The following is a 21,828-nucleotide window of genomic DNA, read 5'->3' as shown; positions in this document are numbered from 1 at the left end:
TAAATCTAATTAATTAATTAGATAATTAATAACATTTTCCAGCCTCCTTCTAACCGATACACACAGGATTCCTGGGAAGGAAATGTTTTCGATTCCATTTTGAGCTTTGCGTGTCCCTGGCTTCCAAGGAAGTTTGCATGTTTCCCAGGGGAGGAGAAATAAATTACTGGGATTGCTAAGTTTTGCAGCCCGCCTGCCTGTGCTCTGCTGGGCTCTGCTCTCCACCCTATGGCAGTGTGTGCTTCTCTACACTGCCTGCAACTCGGGGCTAAATCCATCTCCAGAGGCCAGCACAGGAACCCACAGCCAAGCTCACCAGCAAAGGGAGGCTGGGTCTCCCGGGTGGTTCATAATTCATGGAGATGGGAGGTGGGAAAGAATAGTGGAACAGTTTGCGGGGCCACCTTCAAACCCCACACCAGCAGAGGGTTAGCATCGAAGCTAAGTTTGTGGGCTTTGCAATAAGATAATCCTGGGTTCAAATTCCAGTTCCAACATTCGCTGTGCAATCTTGGACAGATAATACACCCTCTCTCCATCTCATTGCCTGGCAGAGCTGTTGAAAGGACTTAAAAGCCCACAGAAGTACCCCAGAGCACAGTACACGGGCAATCTATACAAGACAAAACTAGAGTCAACCCAGGTCTCTTCCCTTCAAACCCTGACTCACTCTCTCATTCATCTCACAAATATTCACGGAGCACCCACCGTGTGTCCAGCAGCGCTGCAGGCATTGGGGAGGCCCCTTGAACAAGCTAGACCGAAAGTCCCTCTCCTTGTGGTACTTTTACTTTGGGGGAGAGGAGGTCAGATAATGAATAAGTGAATTAAACAAATAAATAGGGGAACTAACGCAGTGTGTCAGATGGTGATAAGCGCACTAGAGAAACAGAAAACAGGGAAAGAGGAAAGGGATTCTGGCTGGATGGGAGGGGTGCGATTTTAAATTGTGGGTTCAGGGAGGGCCTCACAGAGAAAGTGACAAAGAATCAAGGCCAGAAGGAGGAGCTGGAAGAACGTACAAGACGGAGGGCGGAAGCTCTTGATTCCAAGATTCTAAATCCACCTTGTGGGGTGGGGAGTGTGGAGTCCCCTGGGGTCTCCCAGTGGTATTACTATAGTGCTGGGCACACAGCAAGTGCCAAATAAAGACGTCCTGAGGGGTGATTTTTCAAGCTGCCATTTCCAAAAGGTCCCAGTTGCTGATAATACAATATGGGCTGTTTCAACAATCTGCATTCAGCCCTGTCGTGGCGCCACTGCCGCCCCCGGGACCCCCAACCCTGGGAGCCTCCTTGTAGCACACTTCATTATTAAACAGGTGAGCGGGGCTCCCAGGACCTTCTCTGTAATTAGGGCAGGATCTGAGCAAGGGCTCTATTTATAACCCCCAGCCATCAGCTAGCCACGGAGACAAGGAGTGGGTCCCTCTGCAGCCCCTATACCAACATCTATATGTGAGCTGAATACAACAATTAATTTAATAGGGATTCCTCCACACGAACAATGTATCATTTTATTAGGAAACTCTATAAATGTCAGTGGTGCAATTCATTTTTATTAATTTTCTAAAATGAAATTAGCAGCGGCGGCAAACAGAAGTTGTATCGCCTCCTCGTTCAACAGAGTTTTGGTGTCATTAATTCCTTAATACCAGGAGGCCGGTTTGCAAGAACTCAGCAGTTCACTGCGTCAATTAATTTCAATACAAGAGAAGGCAGGGTGGGGAGATCCAAACTCAACAACTAATTTAAGAAGATTCTTCAACAATCACAGCAACTTTTCCCCCTCCTGGGACAAGACGCTTTCAAGTATAAACACGGATTGGATATTGTAAGACTAATAGGAAACGTTCTGTCTTCACCCTCTGCCCTTAGGAAAGAAATTCGTCCTTCCAAAGCCTGGAGAGATTGTGGCAGATGCGTCCTAAAATCAAAGCCTCCAGGAGGCCTGGGGATGGCCCCTTGCAGACAAGAGGGACGATGACACCCCCGTGCTTGGACATGGACCCTCACAGCATGCAAGGCAAGATCACAAATATTATCTCATTCAGTCCTCATTGTGACCCAAAGAGGACAGAATCAACATTGACCTCTGTTCCATGCGTGAAGAAGAAAAAGTAGAGCTTTGAAAGGGGATGAAATGACTCTCTTAAAGTCACAAAGCTACTGAGTGACAGGGCCAAGGCTCAAACCCAGATTTGTCGATATCGAAACCCACACTCCTTCTCTGCTGCCGGGGCACCCCTTGTGCCTCGGGATGGGAAGGCTCTCGGCTCTATTTATACTCCCAAAAGTCAAGTGAGTCAGGCATGACCATGAGTGACATTCGCTTCTCAATGGAAACCCGAATTCAGACTGAAACGTGAGGCAGAATCCCCGCCTTGTTGTGCAGTCAGAGGGCGGCTGAAACAGGACACGTGTCTGCATATCTGAAATCAGGTGTCTGGCCCGGGACACGTTCCAGAAACTCTCACTCTCTGGCTAAAGGGAAGCTCTTTCCTTCCACTTAGATTCAGGGAGTGTTTTGCTGAGGAGTGAAGGGAGCGTGGAGAGGCTGGAGGCTGCTCGAAATGAGAACCGCTGTGGGGAGCCAGGAAATGGTGCCGAAGCAGGGATCAGACAGGCTCCCTTCCGTCCAGAGAAGCTAGGGCAGCAGTTCTCAAAGTGAGGTCCCAGGCCAGCTGCACCCCATCACCTGGGAACCTGTTAGAAATAACAGGTGCTCAGGTCCCACACCAGACATACTGAATCAGAAACTGGGGGTGGGGTGCAGCACGTTACTTTAACAAGCCCTTCGGCTGATTCTGATGCCTGCTCAAGTTTGGGAACCACTGCCCTGGAAGAAGATGTCCCCAGAAGGAAGGAGAGATGAGTGTGCCGGGCTTTCCAGGCTTTCCATGGTACAGGACACGGCCGTGCTCACCAAATAGTAGATTGCATCACCGTTCATTCTCCCTGCCCCCACTCTGACTCCACTGTAGCAAAGAATGTCCTTCTTGGCCTCATTCTTATTAGGCTCAGCCACGGGAATTACTTTGGCTAATGGATTTGTGAGCAGGTGTGACATATGATGCCACATCCAGAATCATATCCAGGGGTTTTCACTGTGCCTGCCTTGGATTGCCTTGGACTTTTAAGCCTCTGCCATCCCCCATGAGAACCAGATGTCCCAGACAGGGAAGGGATGGGGGCAGGGGGAGGCTTCCTCAGCCTAGGTTCTACAACAAAAAGACACATCTCCAGTGGTCCTGAAGTCAACCCAAAGCCACAGCCAACCCATAGACCCATGAGCAGGAAATAAAAAATTATTGTTATAAGTCAGTTTGGGGATTGTTTCTTACAAGGCATTATCACATCAAAAGCTGACTGATACAAACCATTTGATTTTATAGCAAAGGAAATCACGGCCTCAGAAGGCTGAGGAGTTGAAGACATCCTACAGAGGGGTTCAGGATGAAAGGTAAAAGAATCAGAGTCAACCTCTACCCTCACCTGGGGGATGCAGATCTCAGGAACTAATCGTCCTTTCCTCAATATCCTCTGACCTCCTTCAAAATGGAAAATTCTGTCCTCATCTAATGGATGCTAACCAGTAAAAACCTAAGCCTCATGAAGAAATATGTTAAAGAATCTTCTAGACTGAGTAAACATCTTTCCTCCATGGCTCAGAAAGGATGAACAGGTCAAGCTGATGGCCAAGTGGGCAGAGGACACACCCCAAACCCTTTCCCTGGTCTCCCAGTTAACAAAGTTGGAGAATTTGGTGCTTCTGGACAAAGGGAACAAACTGGGCTTTCTGCCTCTCAAATTCAAACCCACAGTACAGTTATCCTGTAAGCCGCACTCCAGCTAACACCACTCAGGCTGTTAAACACCTGGCCCCGTCACCGCTGATAGAAAAACTGTGGCAATTGGAAGAGAGTGGCCGGGTATTTCCAAAGCTCTAGAATGTAACTTACTAAAAATGAAAAAATGAGAGCTGGGGAGGAAAGAAGAGGCTGCCTTTAAAAATCAACCCTAAATTCCAATGTCTCCATTCTTCACAAAATAATATCACTTGCACTGACAGAACTCAAGTCAGCTGAATCTTCACCAATTCCCTCTATTCCCAAGTGGTGAGACTAGTTCAGTGTCCATGGCAGTTGGCAGGTTCATGGACATTGACTAAATAATAAACTGCAAACTTAGCCGTGAATTCTGATTTGGGAGATCTTAACACCATCAAGAAAAACTTGACTTTCAGTTTGTAAAACGTGTTGAGATGACAGTGGACAGGTGAGGTAGTTTCCCTTTTAGAAAGTAAGTTTCTAGAGAACACGGGTGTCATATGGGCACTTTCCCAAAATAAACTTCCCCTGATGGTCCTGCCTGCCAAACCTTTTCCAAGCACCTGGCTGAAGGATCCAGCGTCAGGCCAACAGCTTAAAATTTCCAACTTGCATGAGAGCAGCTGCCCTGTTTTTAATCCATCCGATTGCAGTCACTACCATCGTCTCAGGCTGATGACTGAGACCTCAATGTCACAAGCTCTCAGGCAGAACATGACATTTTGAACTTGCCCATGAATTGACTGGCCAAATCAGGTAATCAATGAAAATCAATCCATTTACTGTACATATTTGAAAAACTGTGAGATCTGGGACATTACCTTGTCTTAGGGGATGTGGTTAGCCATTCTTCGTGTTTCTCAAATGTTATTAAATAAGCTGCAATTTCCTGAAACAGAAGAATAAAAAGATAATAACAACAATTAGCTCACATTGGATCCTGAGAGGTAAGAAAGTTTTTTGCTGTTTCCCAGCCGCTGTCCTCTTTTGTGAGGCCGGAACCCCATCTCCAGTGGAGAAACACTCGACTTGGACTGTGTTTCTATTTTGATTTTTTTAAGACCTTTCCATTCAACCTGCCATACTCTAATAATCAAAGCACTGGGTTTCAAAAGATGAGTCAGTGGCAAGGACAAAGATATTTCTCTGTAGGAGGAAAACATCAGACACCATTTCAGCTTCTAAATGTCATTAATTTGAAGGAGGGGAAAAACACATGCCAACAACAGGTCCCCACTCATGCAAGGTCAGAATTGGAACGTTTAGTTGGTCTCCTTCTGAAGCTGGAGTAACCTTTCATCATTGTCACAAGAAATGTTGCCTTCTCTCAGCATGAGCCCCAAGCCCCGAGCCAAATCACACAAAGATTAAAAAAGAAAAGAAAAGAAAAAGCCATATTACAGAGACAGAGACAGAGAGACAGAAAGAGAGAGAGAGAGAGTTAACCTTTCCCACTACTGATAACTTAATCTATTGAGGAGCGCTTCAGAACGAAGAACAATGTCAGCAGAGTTTAAGGCAAAGATGGAAGAAATGTGGGCGCCTGAAGGTAAATTAAATATTTATAAACACAACAACATCACTGCAGATAGAATTACTGATTTATTAACAATTTCCATAAAAAGCCAGTGGGTGACATCCACATAAGTCATTGCTCGGGCTCTGAGGCATGATGTGGCCCATTACTTCCAGCTCCAAACGAATCTGCTAACGTGAAATTGGCAGGGACCGTAAGTTAGATTAAGGTTGGACTAGTACACAGTTCCCTTGATCTTGGTGATGCTACAGTGTGGAGCTGCCGCCCTTGACAACCAGAAAAATGTGGAGGACGGGCCTCCCTTCTCAACTTTCTGTGCAGCTGGGGTTCGTGGAGGGCTCCTCATGACAGAGCAGCCCGGCCACCTAGAGACCTGCAGCCTGTTAGCCTCCTCTGGGCTTGGACATTAGGGAGTGGACACCCGTGACCACAGAGACGCTAAACTGGGCCTTGAAGAAAGAGAAGACACATCACCAAAACCAGGGAAGCGGAGCAGGTCAAAGTAGAAAACACCAGCCATGCCACAGGGTATGAAGGTCACCGGCCTGGGGGTGGGGTGGGCGGTCAGGGCCTCACATCATCGTGGAAACCAGCCACGACCACGAGCTAGCCAGTGACTGGTCACCAGAGCCCAAGCCACCTCAGTCCAGAAGACTGGACCTTTCACCAAGAAGCTGGGAAGCAGAAACCTATGACAAAAACAGAGTTGCCTTGTTGTACAGATTTTTACTGTTGACTGCAACTAAAAAGCTGATCAACCAGCACATTGTTCCCTCTCGTCCCTGAGAGAGAACATATTCTCTTTCCCCTCCTTAGAAGATATCTTCCCTAAGATGTCACCATAGATAGGTATCACCTCCCCTGGCTGGCCCTCCTAACTCTTCATGACAGGATGGGTTGCCCATCCTCTGTGCTCCCATGGCACCCAGCACCTTCCCCCAGTGTGTAGGATTTATCACTCTGCATCCTAAGGGCTTGTTTACTTGGATAGCATCCCCCACTGGGCCATGTACTCCTCAAGGGCAAGGAATATGTCATCACTGATGTATCCCTGGGACCTCACAATGTCCTGATAAGTGTTTGTTAGACAGATGGATGGATGAGTGGGTGGGTGGGTGGGTGCAGGGGGGGAGGGAGGGAGGAAGAGTGGGCATTAGAGAAATAAAATTGCATCTATGAATGTCTGTGTGTGTGTCCTGAGTATGTTGCGTGTTTGTACATGTTTATTACTTAAGATAGTTGAAGCAAGTGCTTAAAGGCAGCAAAACCCAGCGGCTCCTAGATAAACATTTACCGGTGATTTAATTAACTCTAAGTCACTGTGGGAAGGTGATATAGTATCACAGCTAAGAGCACATGCTTTAGAAGCAAACAGACCTGGCTTGGGGTGCTGGCTCTGCCACTTATGCACTGTCTGATCTTGAGAACATCACTTAACCTGTCTAGACCTCAGTTTCCTATGAAACTGAGATAATACCACCTCATGGGTAGTTATAAGGAGTGAAAATTCTTAATACCCTGACTGGCGTATAGCTATGCCCCACAATCATCACTATCATGATTATGATTAGAAGGTCTACGTGTTGCAAGCTGGCTCCACAGAGGCCCCAAGGAGGCAGCAGGTACCAAATGGTCCAGATCAGACTCTTCCAGCACTGCTGGACTTACCTTCATCGATCCCACCCTCCACCCCCTTCCACCGCCATCCACCCCCTATTCCCACAGTGAATGGTATCATCACAGTGACTCTTCAGACTTAGTTGGAGTCAATACTTCCCTTTATCTAGTGGTGCCCATTTGGTTGCACAAAGCATTCATTCATTCACCTCAGAGACCTAACTAACATTTTGAATCGCAAGAGAATAGTAAACAGGACATGCTGAGCATCTTCTTCAAAATAAACATTTGTAACAGTATTGTCATGGAATGTAGTTATCTTGTAAAGAATTATAGGACTGATATTTTTCTAATACTTTCAGAAAAGGAGTTCAGAATTTATGCAATAATAAACACCAGGTCTTGAAACAATCTGCATATTATAAACTATTCAAGTGTGTAGCTTTCAATCTACAACAATAAGTTTCCCAGAAATTAAATGGGCATGAGCTGATAGTGAAAGGTATGCATGAACATGGATTAGCATGTGTGACAGTCATTAATGAAACTGAACAAGTGAATGACCTTGACAGCAGGCAGTGGCTAGAGTCAGGAAGTGGATAAACTGTGCCACTTCCTAGGTGCATCAGCCCATCTACCTGAATTTCAGGAGCCTTTATATCTGGGGGAATAGTCTGCCAACTGGAACCCCTGGGATCCACGCCCTTGCCCAGGATCATGCTGAGAGCTAAGTGACCCCTAATGGCCCAGAAGGATGGAGGCACAGGGCACCCCAGACACCTCTAGATTCATCACAGTGTCCCAAAGACCCAGACTCCCAAAGAAGGCCTTCGTGAACATCCCTCAGGCAACAGTCACCCCAACCTGGCAGGGCCCCCTCTACTGCTACTGTCGTGCAAAGAGAAAAACTCCCTGGACTACTTATTGCAATCAATGTTTACTCTACAAATGTTTATTGAGCACCTACTATGACCAGTCAGATAATAAGACCACATGAAGCCTGAGAGGGCAGACAGCAGAAGCAAGAAGAACTACAATTCTGCAGCCTGTGGAACGAAACCAGATTCACAGAAAGACAGACAAAAGGAAAAGTCAGAGGACTATGTACTATGAAGGAACAAGATAAAAACCCAGAAAAACAACTAAATGAAGTGGAGATATGCAACCTTCCAGAAAAAGAATTCAGAATAATGATAGTGAAGATGATCCAGGACCTTGGAATAAGAATGGAGGCAAAGATTGAGAAGATGCAAGAAATGATTAACAAAGACCTAGAAGAATTAAAGAACAAACAAACAGAGATGAACAATACAATAACTGAAATGAAAACTACACTCGAAGGAATCAATAGCAGAATAACTGAGGCAGAAGAACGGATAAGTGACCTGGAAGACAGAATGGTGGAATTCACTGCTGCGGAACAGACTAAAGAAAAAAGAATGAAAAGAAATGAAGACAGCCTAAGAGACCTCTGGGACAACATTAAACACACCAACATTCGCATTATAGGGGTCCCAGAAGGAGAAGAGAGAGAGAAAGGACCCGAGAAAATATTTGATGAGATTATAGTTGAAAGCTTCCCTAACATGGGAAACGAAATAGTCACCCAAGTCCAGGAAGCATAGGGAGTCCCAGGCAGGATAAACCCAAAGAGAAACATGCTGAGACACCTAGTAATCAAACTGACAAAAATTAAAGACAAAGAAAAATTATTAAAAGCAACAAGGGAAAAATGACAAATAACGTACAAGGGAACTCCCATGAGGTTAACAGCTGATTTCACAGCAGAAACTCTACAAGCCAGAAGGGAGTGGCACGATATATTTAAAGTGATGAAAGGGAAAAACCTACAACCAAGATTACTCTACCCAGCAAGGATCTCATTCAGATTCGATGGAGAAATCAAAAGCTTTACAGACAAGCAAAAGCTAAGAGAATTCAGCACCACCAAACCAGCTCTACAACAAATGCTAAAGGAATTTCTCTATGTGGAAAGCACATGAGAAGAAAAGGACCTACAAAAACAAACCCAAAACAATTAAGAAAATGGTAATAGGAACATACATATCAATAATCACCTTAAGTGTGAATGGATTAAATGCTCCAACCAAAAGACAGAGGTTCGCTTACTGGATACAAAAACAAGACCCATCTATATGATGTCTACAAGAAACCCACTTCAGACCTAGGGACACATACAGACTGAAAGTGAGGGGATGGAAAAAGATATTCCATGCAAATGGAAATCAAAAGAAAGCTGGAGTAGCAATACTCATAACAGATAAAATAGACTTTAAAATAAAGAATGTTACAAGAGACAAGGAAGGACACTACATAACGATCAAGGAATCAATCCAAGAAAAAAATATAACAATTATAAATATACCTAAAGACCTAAATGTAAGGCTACACACTGTAAAACCCTCAGAGGAAAACATAGGCAGAATACTCTATGACATAAATCACAGCAAGATCCTTTTTGACCCTCCTAGAGAAATGGAAATAAAAACAAAAATAAACAAATGGGACCTAATGAAACTTAAAAGCTTTTGCACAGCAAAGGAAACCATAAACAAGACGAAAAGACAACCCTCAGAATGGGAGAAAATATTTGCAAACGAAGCAACAGACAAAGGATTAATCTCCAAAATGTACAAGCAGCTCATGCACTTCAATAACAAAAAACAAACAACCCAATCCAAAAATGGGCAGAAGACCTAAATAGACATTTCTCCAAAGAAGATATACAGATTGCCAACAAACACATGAAAGGATGCTCAACATCACTAATCATTAGAGAAATGCAAATCAAAACTACAATGAGGTATCACCTCACACCAGTCAGAATGGTCATCATCAAAAAAATCTACAAACAATAAATGCTGGAGAGGGTGTGGAGAAAAGGGAACCCTCTTGCACTTCTGGTGGGAATGTAAATTGATACAGCCACTATGAAGAACAGTTTGGAGGTTCCTTAAAAAACTAAAAATAGAACTACCATATGACCCAGCATCCCACTACTGGGCATATACCCTGAGAAAACCATAATTCAAAAAGAGTCATGTACCACAATGTTCATTGCAGCACTATTTACAATAGCCAGGACATGGAAGCAACCGAAGTGTCCATCGACAGATGAATGGATAAAGATGATGTGGCACATATATACAGTGGAATATTACTCAGCCATAAAAAGAAATGAAACTGAGTTATTTATAGTGAAGTGGATGGACCTAGAGACTGTCATACAGAGTAAAGTAAGTCAGAAAGAGAAAAACAAATACCATTCGCTAACACATATATATGGAATCTAAAAAAAAAAAAAGGTTCTGAAGAACCTAGGAGCAGGACAGGAATAAAGGCGCAGACGTAGAGAATGGACTTGAGGACACGGGGAGGGGGAAGGGTAAGTTGGGACGAAGTGAGAGAGTAGCACTGACATACATACACTACCAAATATAAAAAGATAGCTAGTGGGAAGCAGCCGCATAGCACAGGGAGATCAGCTCGGTGCTTTGTGACCACCTAGAGAGGTGGAATAGGAAGGGTGGGAGGGAGACGCAAGAGGGAAGGGATATGGGGATATACGTATGCATATAGCTGATTCACTTTGTTACAGCAGAAACTAACACAACATGGTAAAGCAATTATACTCCAATAAAGTTGTTAAAAAAAATTATAAATATATATGCACCCCCAACATCAGAGCACCTCAGTACATAAGGAAAATGCTAACAGCTATAAAAGAGGAATTGGACAGTAACACAATAATAGTGGAGGACTTTAACACCTCACTTACACCAATGGACAGACCATCCAGACAGAAAATTAATAAGGAAACACAAGCTTTAAATGACACTTATAGTACATTCCATCCAAAAACAGCAAATTACACTTTCTTCTCAAGTGCACATGGAACATTCTCCAGGATAGATCACATCTTGGGTCACAGATCAAGCCTCGGTAAATTTAAGAAAATTGAAATCATATCAAGCATCTTTTCCGACCAAAACACTATGACATTAGAAATAAATTACAGGGAAAAAAACATTGAAAAACATAAACACGTGGAGGCTAAACAATACATTACTAAATAACCAAGAGATCACTGAAGAAATCAAGAAGGAAATCAAAAAATACCTAGAGACAAATGACAACGAAAACACAATGATCAAAAACCTATGGGATGCAGGGACTTCCCTGGTGGTGCAGTGGTTAAGAATCCACCTGCCAATGCAGGGGACAAGGGTTCAAGCCCTGGTCCGGGAAGATCCTACATGCCGCAGAGCAGCTAAGCCCATGTGCCCCAATTACTGAGCCTGTGCTCTAGAGCCCACGAGCCACAACTACTGAGTCCGAGTGCCACAACTACTGAAGCCTGCATGCCTAGAGCCCCTGCTCTGCGACAAGAGAAGCCACTGCAATTAGAAGCCCGTGTACGCAACAAAGAGTAGCCCCCGCTCACCACAACTTGAGAAAGCCCATGCACAGCAACGAAGACTCCACGCAGCCAAAAATAAATAAATAAATTTATTTTTTTTTAAACCTATGGGATGCAGCAAAAGTAGTTCTAAGACGGAAGTTTATAGCAATACAATCCTACCTCAAGAAACAAGAAAACTCTCAAATAAACAATCTAACCTTACACCTAAATGAAGTAGAGAAAGAAGAACAAACAAAACCCAAAGTTAGTAGAAGGAAAGAGATCATAAAGATCAGAGCAGAAATAAATGAAATAGAAACAAAGAAAACAATAGCAAAGATCAATAAAACTCAAAGCTGGTTCTTTGCGCAGATAAACAAAATTGATAAACCTTTAGCCAGACTCATCAAGAAAAAGAGGGAGAGGACTCAAATCAGTAAAATTAGAAATGAAAAAGGAGAAGTTACAATGGACAATGCAGAAATACAAAGCATCCTAAGAGACTACTACAAGCAACTCTATGCCAATAAAATGGACAACCTGGAAGAAATGGACAAATTCTTAGAAAGGTATAACCTTCCAATACTGAACCAGGAAGAAATAGAAAGTAAGAAGAGACCGATCACAAGGAATGAAATTGAAACTGTGATTTAAAATCTTCCAACAAACAAAAGTCCAGGACCAGATGGCCTCACAGGTGAATTCTATCAAACATTTAGAGAAGAGCTAACACCCATCCTTCTCAAACTCTTCCAAAAAATTGCAGAGGAAGGAACACTCCCAAACTCATTCTATGAGGCTACCATCACCCTGATACCAAAACCAGACAGAGATGCTACAAAAAAAGAAAATTACAGAACAATATCACTAATGAATATAGATGCAAAAATCCTCAACAAAATACTGGCAGACAGAATCCAACAACACATTAAAAGGATCATACACCATCAAGTGGGGTTTATCCCAGGGATGCAAGGATTCTTCAATATACACAAATCAATCAATGTGATACACCATATTAACAAACTGAAGAATAAAAACCATATGATCATCTCAATAGATGCAGAAAATGCTTTTGACAAAATTCAGCACCCATTTACGATAAAAACTCTCCAGAAAGTGGGCATAGAGGGAAACTACCTCAACATAATAAGGGTCATATATGACAAACCCACCGCAAACATCATTCTCAATGGTGAAAAACTGAAAGCATTTCCTCTAAGATCAGGAACAAGACAAGGATGTCTACGCTTGCCACTATTATTCAACATAGTTTTGGAAGTCCTAGCCACGGCAATCAAGAAGAAAAAGAAGTTAAAGGAATACAAATTGGAAAAGAAGAAGTAAAACTTTCACTGTTTGCAGATGACATGATACTATACATAGAGAATCCTAAAGATGCCACCAGAAAACTACTAGAGCTAATCAATGAATTTGGTAAAGTTGCAGGATACAAAATTAATGCACAGAAATCTCTTGCATTCCTTTACACTAACAATGAGAGATCAGAAAGAGAAATTAAGGAAACAATCCCATTCACCATTGCAACAAAAAGAATAAAATACCTAGGAATAAACCTACCTAAGGAGGTAAAAGACCTGTACTCAGAAAACTATAAGACACTGATGAAAGAAATCAAAGATGACACAAACAGATGGAGAGATATACCATGTCCTTGGATTGGAAGAATCAATATTCTGAAAATGACTATACTACCCAAAGCAATCTACAGATTCAATGCAATCCCTATCAAATGACCAATGGCATTTTTTACAGAACTAGAACAAAAAATCTTAAAATTTGTATGGAGACACAAAGGACCTTGAATAGCCAAAGCAATCTTGAGGGAAAAAAACGGAGCTGGAAGAATCAGACTCCCTGACTTCAGACTATACTACAAAGCTACAGTAGTCAAGAAAATATGGTACTGGCACAAAAACAGAAATATAGATCAATGGAACAGGATAGAAAGCCCAGAGATAAACCCATGCACCTATGGTCACCTTATCTTTGATAAAGGAGGCAAGAATATACAGTGGAGAAAAGACAGCCTCTTCAATAAGTGGTGCTGGGAAAACTAGACAGCTACATGTAAAAGAATGAAATTAGAACACTCCCTAACACCATACACAAAAATAAACTCAAAATGGATTAAAGACCTAAATGTAAGGCCAGACACCATCAAACTCTGAGAGGAAAACATAGGCAGAACGCTCTATGACGTAAATCACAGCAAGATCTTTTTTGACCCACCTCCTAGAGTAATGGAAATAAAAACAAAAATAAACGAATGGGACCTAATGAAACTTCAAAGCTTTTGCACAGCAAAGGAAACCATAAACAAGCCTAAAAAACAACCCTTAGAGTGGGAGAAAATATTTGCAAATGAATCAATGGACAAACGATTAATCTCCAAAATATATAAACAGCTCATGCAGCTCAATATTAAAAAAACAAACAACCCAATCCAAAAATGGGCAGAAGACCTAAATAGACATTTCTCCAAAGAAGACATACAGATGGCCAAGAGGCACATGAAAAGATGCTCAACATCGCTAATTATTAGAGAAATGCAAATCAAAACTACAATGAGGTTATCACCTCACACCGGTTAGAATGGGCATCACCAGAAAATCTACAAACAATAAATGCTGGAGAGGGTGTGGAGAAAAGGGAACCCTCTTGCACTGTTGGTGGGAATGTAAATTGATACAGCCACTATGGAGAACAGTTTGGAGGTTCCTTAAAAAACTAAAAATAGAATTACTATATGACCCAGCAATCCCACTACTGGACATATACCCAGAGAAAACCATAATTCAAAAAGACACATGCACCCCAATGTTCACTGCAGCACTATTTACAATAGCCAGGTCATAGAAACAACCTAAATGCCCATCAACAGACGAATGGATAAAGAAGATGTGGTACATATATACAATGGAATATTACTCAGCCATAAAAAGGAACGAAATTGGGTCATTTGTAGAGACGGGGATGGACCTAGAGACTGTCATACAGAGTGAAGTAAGTCAGAAAGAGAAAAACAAATATCGTATATTAACGCATACATGTGGAATCTAGAAAAATGGTACAGATGAACTGGTTTGCAGAGCAGAAACTGAGACACAGATGTAGAGAACAAACGCATGGACACCAAGGGGGGAAAGTGGGGTGTGGGTGGAGTGGTGGTGGGATGAATTGGGCGATTGGGATTGACATATATACACTAATATGTATAAAATGGATAACTAATAAGAACCTGCTGTGTAAAAAATAAAAAATATAAAAATTTTTAAATAAAGAGCACTTGAAGCCTGCCCTTAAAAGAGCTCACAGCCAGGGACAGAGATAAGTCAACATAATAGTGGGGCGTTCACGCCATCACAGGGTCAACTGTCCTGTCAACTCTGTAGCCAGAGCAAAGGGTCATCTCAGGCCTACCGAGCTGCCATGCAGGCAAGCGGAGGCCCCGGGGAACCACACCAATTTATGAACTATCTTTGAGCACCAGCCGCTCCCTCCTGCACTCTCAAGGTAACAAGGACACCCCCCACGCAGGTCCCCCCTGGGTGGAGCACCTGTCTCATTTAAAGGCAGCCCCTCTGAACAAAGGAAACTGAATTCCCAGAGCCAGGCTCCCTCCTGTGTCATATTCACATTGACTAAAGCCCCAGAGCTGGACTCGGCCACCAGGGGGCTTGGCTGCGCTGCTGTCTGGCTCCCAGCTGGATGGGGCGTGTCTGGGTCACCTGTCTGCTCCCAGACCCGTGCTGCCCAGCCCATTCCCCTTATTCTGGTTCTGATCTGTCTCATCATCAGACGGGCAGACCACGGGCCAGACCCTGCCTCCCCAAAGCTTAGGATCTTTTTGGGGAGAGAGCTAGGTACACCCCAAAGAACCACAAAGGACAGAAGATGCTAAATAGTGTGGAGGAAAGTGAGAACCATCAAAATTCAGAGTAAGGAGAGTCATCTGGGCTACGAAGGGGAATGATTTCGGGGGGAGAGGGACTTCATCATCTGTGTCATCGTTACCATCATAACAGCTAACGTTGGCAGAGTGATGTCTAAGGCCAGTGACTGCTCTAGGACTTCATGGGGGATAGTCTCACTTAATCTTCAAAACAAACTACAAAGTGAGAACATGCCCGTGTTACAGGTGGGGAAACTTGAGGCACGGGGCAGTTAAGTGGCTTGCCCAAGGTCACACGGCTAAACTCTGTAGAACCCAAACCCATGCAGAATGGTTCCAGAGCCCACACTCTCCACTACTGATCTGAACTTCTTTAAAGAACAGCTACAGTGTGTCCAGATGGAGAAAAGGAAAACCTGCCCGTGTCCAGTCATGCTTTCCTAACTCAGGCTAACAGCCTCCTGCTTCCCACTGAGCTGCAGTCACCTCACTGCCCCACCTCCCCTCAGGGAATCAGGAGGAGCCAGACCGAGCATCCACCAGCAGGGTTCTCTCCTTCCAGCGGGATCAGGCTCATGTCCACCCAAAACCCTTGTATGATTCATGGGGTCATCTACTTCAGTGATAGGAAAGGTTTCTTATATCCAGGAACCATTTGCTTTAAATGTCTTACAATACAGACAAAACAACAGACAAAAAGAGACAAACACTCTAGATGAAAAGGGGAAGAGGTTTTGAAAAAAAGCATCTTCATCCCAACTGTCTGGCCCTCCCCCTCTTTCCCCAAAGCTGCAGCAACCTAGGGCTCCGAAGAAGACAGACAGAAACACAGATCCGGGCCATCTCATTTTCACAGAGCAGGAAACTGAGGCCCAGAGAAGGGGAGGGACTTGGCCAAGGTCACGTGTCTGTGGCTCAGCCAAGCTGGGACCCGGGACTCCCAACGCCCAGTGCATGATGTTCTTTCCCTTCCTGCCTGTTGCCTCTCAAACTCAAGTCTGGCCCAGGAAATTCATAGAATGCTCAAACCAAAAGAGAGTGTGTCCCAGAGAAGTGAGAACTGGGACTTAAACAAAATCATGTACACAAATGTTCACAGCAGCATTGTTCACAATCGCCAAAAGGCGGAAGCACCCCAGGTGTCTATCAACAGACGGACAGATGGATAAACAGAGTATGGTCTTGCCACACAATAGGTTATTAAGCTGCAAAAAGGAATGAAGTTCAAACACACACTACAACACGGATGAACCTTGAAAACATGCTGGCAAAAGAAGCCAGACTCACAAGGCCTCATGTTGTATGGGTCCATTGATGTGAAATGTCCAGAACAGGCAAATCCATAGAGATAAAAGATAGGTTGGTGGTTGCCAGGAGCTGGATGAAGAGGGGTGGTGGGGAGTGACTGCTAAGGGGTGTGGGGTCTCCTTTTGAGGGGATGAGAATATCTGGAACTAGATAGTGGTGAAGGTTATACAACATCGAGAATACACTAAATGCCACTAAGGTAAATTTTATGTGTATTTCACCACAATAAAAAAGAACAAGAAGAGAGTGCAGACATCCAGGTAGGTGTGGCCGGAGATGAAGACAATGCCAGCCTTCCCTTCCTACAAGGTTGGACCCTGAACCCAAAGGGCCACCCGCATGCCTGCAGGCCTCCTCCAGCTCCCTGGCTCCCTTGGTATCTGGTTTTCCTGGATCCTAAACACGGCATCAGTGCCGAGAAGAACGACTCGACTGTCAAGATGAAGGAATTCACTGCAGGATCCAAAGCAAAGACTGTCCAGCTTGCAGATTTTAAATGTTTAGTTTGCCCTTTGGATGTTCAAGTAGAAAAACTGCCACCGAGGTATGATGTCTGTGTGTGGCAGGGGCTCGGGGAACAGGCTGTAGTAGAATCCCACAGGCCTCTGTATCTTTTGGCATTGGGTTCAGTCCCTGCAGATCAGGGAGGTGGGTGGGCCCCTCCCAGGCCCCTCCTCAAGGCACTGACCAAGCCCCACCAAGAAGGACAGAGTGGGCAGGACTTCGTGGCATTGTTGCCTGGTCACATGCTCTGTCGTCGTGCATTTCTGCCATCCAAAGTCATGCCAACTGCCCACCATCCAACTGCCAGATGGGGCTGGTCCTGTCTGCCCCCAGGTGATGGGTCAGACAGAAAGCTGCCAAGCCCATCTCGGTGGTGAGCCAGCAAGGCTTGGGGTCCTCCTCGGAGGCTGCCCCCAGGACTGGCAGGTGGGAATGCATTGTGCCAACCTGGCTCTTCTTGCCCCTTCCCACCTCGGCCCCCATGCACTGATTCATCCTGCATAACCTGTCTGGACTTGTTCATAGTTCACCTCTTCCAGGGAGTCTTCCCTGCTGCCTCACTCCACAGTGAACACCAGCTTCTGGAACCTTCTCAGCAGTGGTTGCACCACTCCTGGACTCCTAGCATGCAGGGTTTTCTGTGGCTAGTGTTTATGTGCCTGGTGGTTCTCCCTTCCTAGTTTCACAATGTCTGGGGAGGGTCTGAGTCTCAGTCACTACATCACTGTAGAGCCCTGAGTGGTTCCTGTACCGAAAGATGACTGTTGGCAGATAGAGGTTGAGTGAAAGAATGCAAAGTTCTCTTCTAAAGGATGCAAACAGAAAGACCCCACGTATGAGCCAACTCTTGCTACAAGCTGGGTGGCTGGGGGGTGGACAAATAAAGGTGCAGTTGCCATTAAAGCTCGATGCCCTACATGAAGAGGTTGGACAGAAATGTTCCGCTAAGCACTCCACATTTGGAAAGGCAGCACCTGGTCAGCCCATCAGCACCAGGGCAGCACTGTCCAGTACAAACATAACGTGAGCCACAAAGGCAAGCCACAGTTGTGATTCTAAAACTTCTAGAAGCTACATTTTTTGAAAAGTAAAAAGAAACAGAAATTAATTGTAATAATATATTTTCCAATATATTTTCTATTTTAACCCAATATGTCCCAAATATTATGACTTCACAAATTTTTAAAAAAGCAGTCATGAGCTATTTCACAAATTTTTTCAACTAAGTTTTCAAACCTCAGTGTGTATTTTCCATTTCTAGCCCATCCCAATTGAGAGCAGCCAAATTTCAAGTGCTGGGCAGCTACCTGTGGCTGCCATATTGGACAGAGCAGCTCCAGATACAGACATCACAGGAGCCTGAAAAACACAACATGCCTTGTGGAGCCAAGCCCTCTGCGTCCACAGGGCTTGTGTGGAGCCCAGGTGTGATTGAAGATGCAGCTGCAACAAACGCTTCCTTTGAAGCAGGGCTCACTGCCCCATTGGTCCACCACACCGTGTCCTGCCTCCGGTGTGTGGGAGGCTATGCCTGTTTGGAAGAGGATACGGGATTCTCAGAGGGGCCGAATTCACCTCCATCTCTCAGCCCGAGCTCACTGTCACTTCCATTCCCTCTCCAGGAGCCACCCACTGAGGACACCCCATAGAATCACCCAGCCCAGAGAAACTGGCTTCCCCTTCAGCAATTTCCCCTGAAGCAGCCCTCAGAAAAAGGACTGGTCCCTTCTATTGGCTCTCCATTCTTCATCTGGGGGTCCAATGTCAGTGAGAGAGAAAGGTCAGTCTCAAGGGGATTTTAGTGCTTATTGGGACAAACTCAACAAGCAAACAAACAAAAGTAACAACAAGCTATATAGAGATATGTTTTGTTTTTTATTCTCCTGAGTCCAAGTAAAGAAAATATCTGTGGTCTACACAATCTCAGATATTTTGCACACACACACCAAAAAAAAAATAGATCTTTCAACCTAAGGGATAATTTTTTAAAGTTTGTTTTTTATGAGAGTTCTGCACAAGCGTTTTATCTGTAAGGGACCAAAGCTGAGGGGGGGCGGGGGAAAGCCAGGACTCTCCTAGCAGCTGGCCCCAGCATCTGCTAGAGCCACAAAATGCAATTATATTACTCCCAAACGAGAAGTAAAAATATCTTGTTTCCAATACTTTTGGTTTTAAGACTCATACTTTATGTCCTCTGGGTATGTCAATGGTGCCAGATCTCTGTGTTATGTACTTTATTAGGGATGTGTGAATGTCATATTAATGACTTCTAACCAACATGTTTACAGTGGAAGCAAATTTTCCCAGAACCCACTGCTCACTGCACTTTACAAAAAACAATTGGCTTTAATTTAAATAAATAAATAGCCATTCCTTACCTCGCTCCCTGTGGCATCCCTCACCTGCTCTCTCCAGGGCACCCCATGCATGAAGCTGGTGGGTCTCCTCCTCCATGATAAATATTCCAACCCTGGGTCCAAGAGTGCCATGCTCCCTCGTTATACATCCTGTCTCCATCCACTGATGTACTTCCCGAGAGCCCAGCTGGCCAAGACAACACCCTCTACAGGATGTTCTGGGTCCCCACCCGCAGGTCAAAACCAACACCCCAAATCATGCTTTTGAAATAACCAGCTCTTGTGATAAACAACAGCATACAGAATAATGGTTTCTACTTTATATATAGGGTATATAAAGGGTATACAAAGGGTAGCATACAATTTGACAATTTATGAGTGTGGTGGCAATTAAGATCTCAGGGACCCAAGGGTGTCTGGAAGACTTTCTACAAAATGGTAAGTAGCAATTCAGGATAAATTCCTAACAGCCCAGATTTGTGAAATAAAGCCTGGTTCAGTTGGCTGTCTGTTATTTAGATGTGGTAAAGCATTCTCGTGACCATCAAAGTGCTATCATAAAAACAGTCAGAGAAAGATTCAGTGAAGAAGCAATTCCTCCAGTCTCTCCTTCATTTCATTATCCACTCTTTGGTTCAATCATTCGATGAATTACTGAGCACCTACTATATGCCAGGCACTACGCGAGGCCCTAATGATACAAAGACATATGAGTGATGGCCCTGGGAAATACAACTGGGAAGACAGACAGAGCTGCAGGATCCAGGGCTATTGTCAACAGCAAAACAGATGATGAATGCTAAATTAGCAGCAAGAATAATGTGTTCATACTGGGAAGAGAAGGGAAGGTTTTGCCAAGGAGCCAACCTCCAAACTGGGTCTTGAAGGATGAGTAGGAGGTTGCCAGGCTGACAAATGGTAACGGCATTAGGGAAGGGAAACAGCATGTGCAGAAACAGGAAAGTGGGAAAAGCAAATGTGTTTGGGAGACTTTGAGTAACATGAAGTCGTAGAGTCTGAAGGGTATAGAACAACAGGACCCAAAGATGGAAAGGGTAGAGAGGCAGCAGACTGTGGAGGAATGAAGATGCCAGGAGAACGCAGCTTTATCCACAAGAGCCAGGGAGCCGTGGAAAGTTTTTAAGGGGAGAGGAGGCACAAAAAGAGCCATGCTTCAGAAACATCACTCTGATGGTGCCGGGGCAGAGAGGGGGCTACCGACAGTGATTGCAGCCCAGGAAGGAGACGGTGAGATCCTGGACTATGACGGTGGAGATGGGCAAGATGGAACTAACTTGAATTTTTTCAAAAGTGAATAAGTACGGCTTGAAAGCCAATTGGCTGGAGAAAATGAGGGACAGTGAGGTAGTGAGGACATCCAAAGCAAAGGAAGCCCAGGGGCTGAATCCACCCGAGATGTGCTTGCTTGGTAAACACAGTATTTGTTCCCATTTGGTTTATTTGCCAACATTTAAAGATTGGGAAATGGCAATTTGCAGTTCTCTAAAACATAAGGTCTGGCCACTCTGGGACCACATCCCAAGAGATCACCCACTGGTTGGAGTTGAGGAGCAGCTGCCCACCATCCCCACCTGGCTGGTCTTTTCACTCACAATACATGCCTGGACCTAGTAGGCATGCGACTTTGGGACTCCCACTCTGACGTTTCTGGCATTGGAAACTGAGCAGATTGGAGGACCATGAACCATATATGTTATCCAGAAAGAAATATATTTAGAGCAATAGATTTCAGAAACAGAGATATGTTAACCAGAGTACTCATTGCTTCTTAATACAATGACATTTGCTGATTAATCTGGACCCAAGATTGCCCAACTTCTATTTCAATATTGTCCCGCTTGTCGATTTGTTTTTCTCTTAGCTCCAATTTTACCCTTATTTGTCCTGCTTTGTGACACGGAAGATGGGCCCTATAAACATTTCTCCCATGCTGGCTTGGCAGGATGTCAAGCTTCTTCCACAGAGCAATGAAGTGCCCCTGCAAGATGATGGTGGCCAGACATCCCTTCTGGTTTCTGTCCTCTGTCACTATTAGTATGATCATCATTATTATTCAGAGCAGGAGCCCAGTGACCATGCAGATGAGTGCCAGCCACACCCCCAGGACACCCTCCCTCTACTGGCAGGCTGCAGCTCTGGCCCACCCGACACCCTCAAGCCCACTGAACACCCTCAAGCGACAGATAACATACAGTTGGTCTGCAGTGAATGTCTGCAGACCAACTGTAGCCCATGCCCTTTGGCAGCCAGCGTGTTCCTGTGGTGGCCCTGTGCTCTGAAGAGGTCCGAATTTCAGCCTATGCAGTGAGGGGGAAC

General features: G+C 44.5%; 1 protein-coding gene across 4 annotated transcripts in view; it reads right to left on the bottom strand.

Moving 5' to 3' along the window:
* CAMTA1 (calmodulin binding transcription activator 1) overlaps window positions 1-21,828 on the bottom strand; it is an 875,067-nt gene that overhangs the window by 575,490 nt on the left and 277,749 nt on the right. For all 4 annotated transcript variants that reach the window (XM_036854334.1, XM_036854351.1, XM_036854359.1 and 1 more), the window contains one exon: window positions 4,651-4,718. In XM_036854334.1, coding sequence (XP_036710229.1) covers window positions 4,651-4,718 — 68 coding nt within the window. The remainder of the gene's footprint in view (window positions 1-4,650; window positions 4,719-21,828) is intronic.

The sequence above is a fragment of the Balaenoptera musculus genome, chromosome 1, assembly GCF_009873245.2.
Source record: "Balaenoptera musculus isolate JJ_BM4_2016_0621 chromosome 1, mBalMus1.pri.v3, whole genome shotgun sequence".
Taxonomy (NCBI): Eukaryota; Metazoa; Chordata; class Mammalia; order Artiodactyla; family Balaenopteridae; genus Balaenoptera; species Balaenoptera musculus.
Note: the sequence above shows the minus strand (reverse complement) of the source record. Positions and strands in the feature narration are given on the sequence as shown.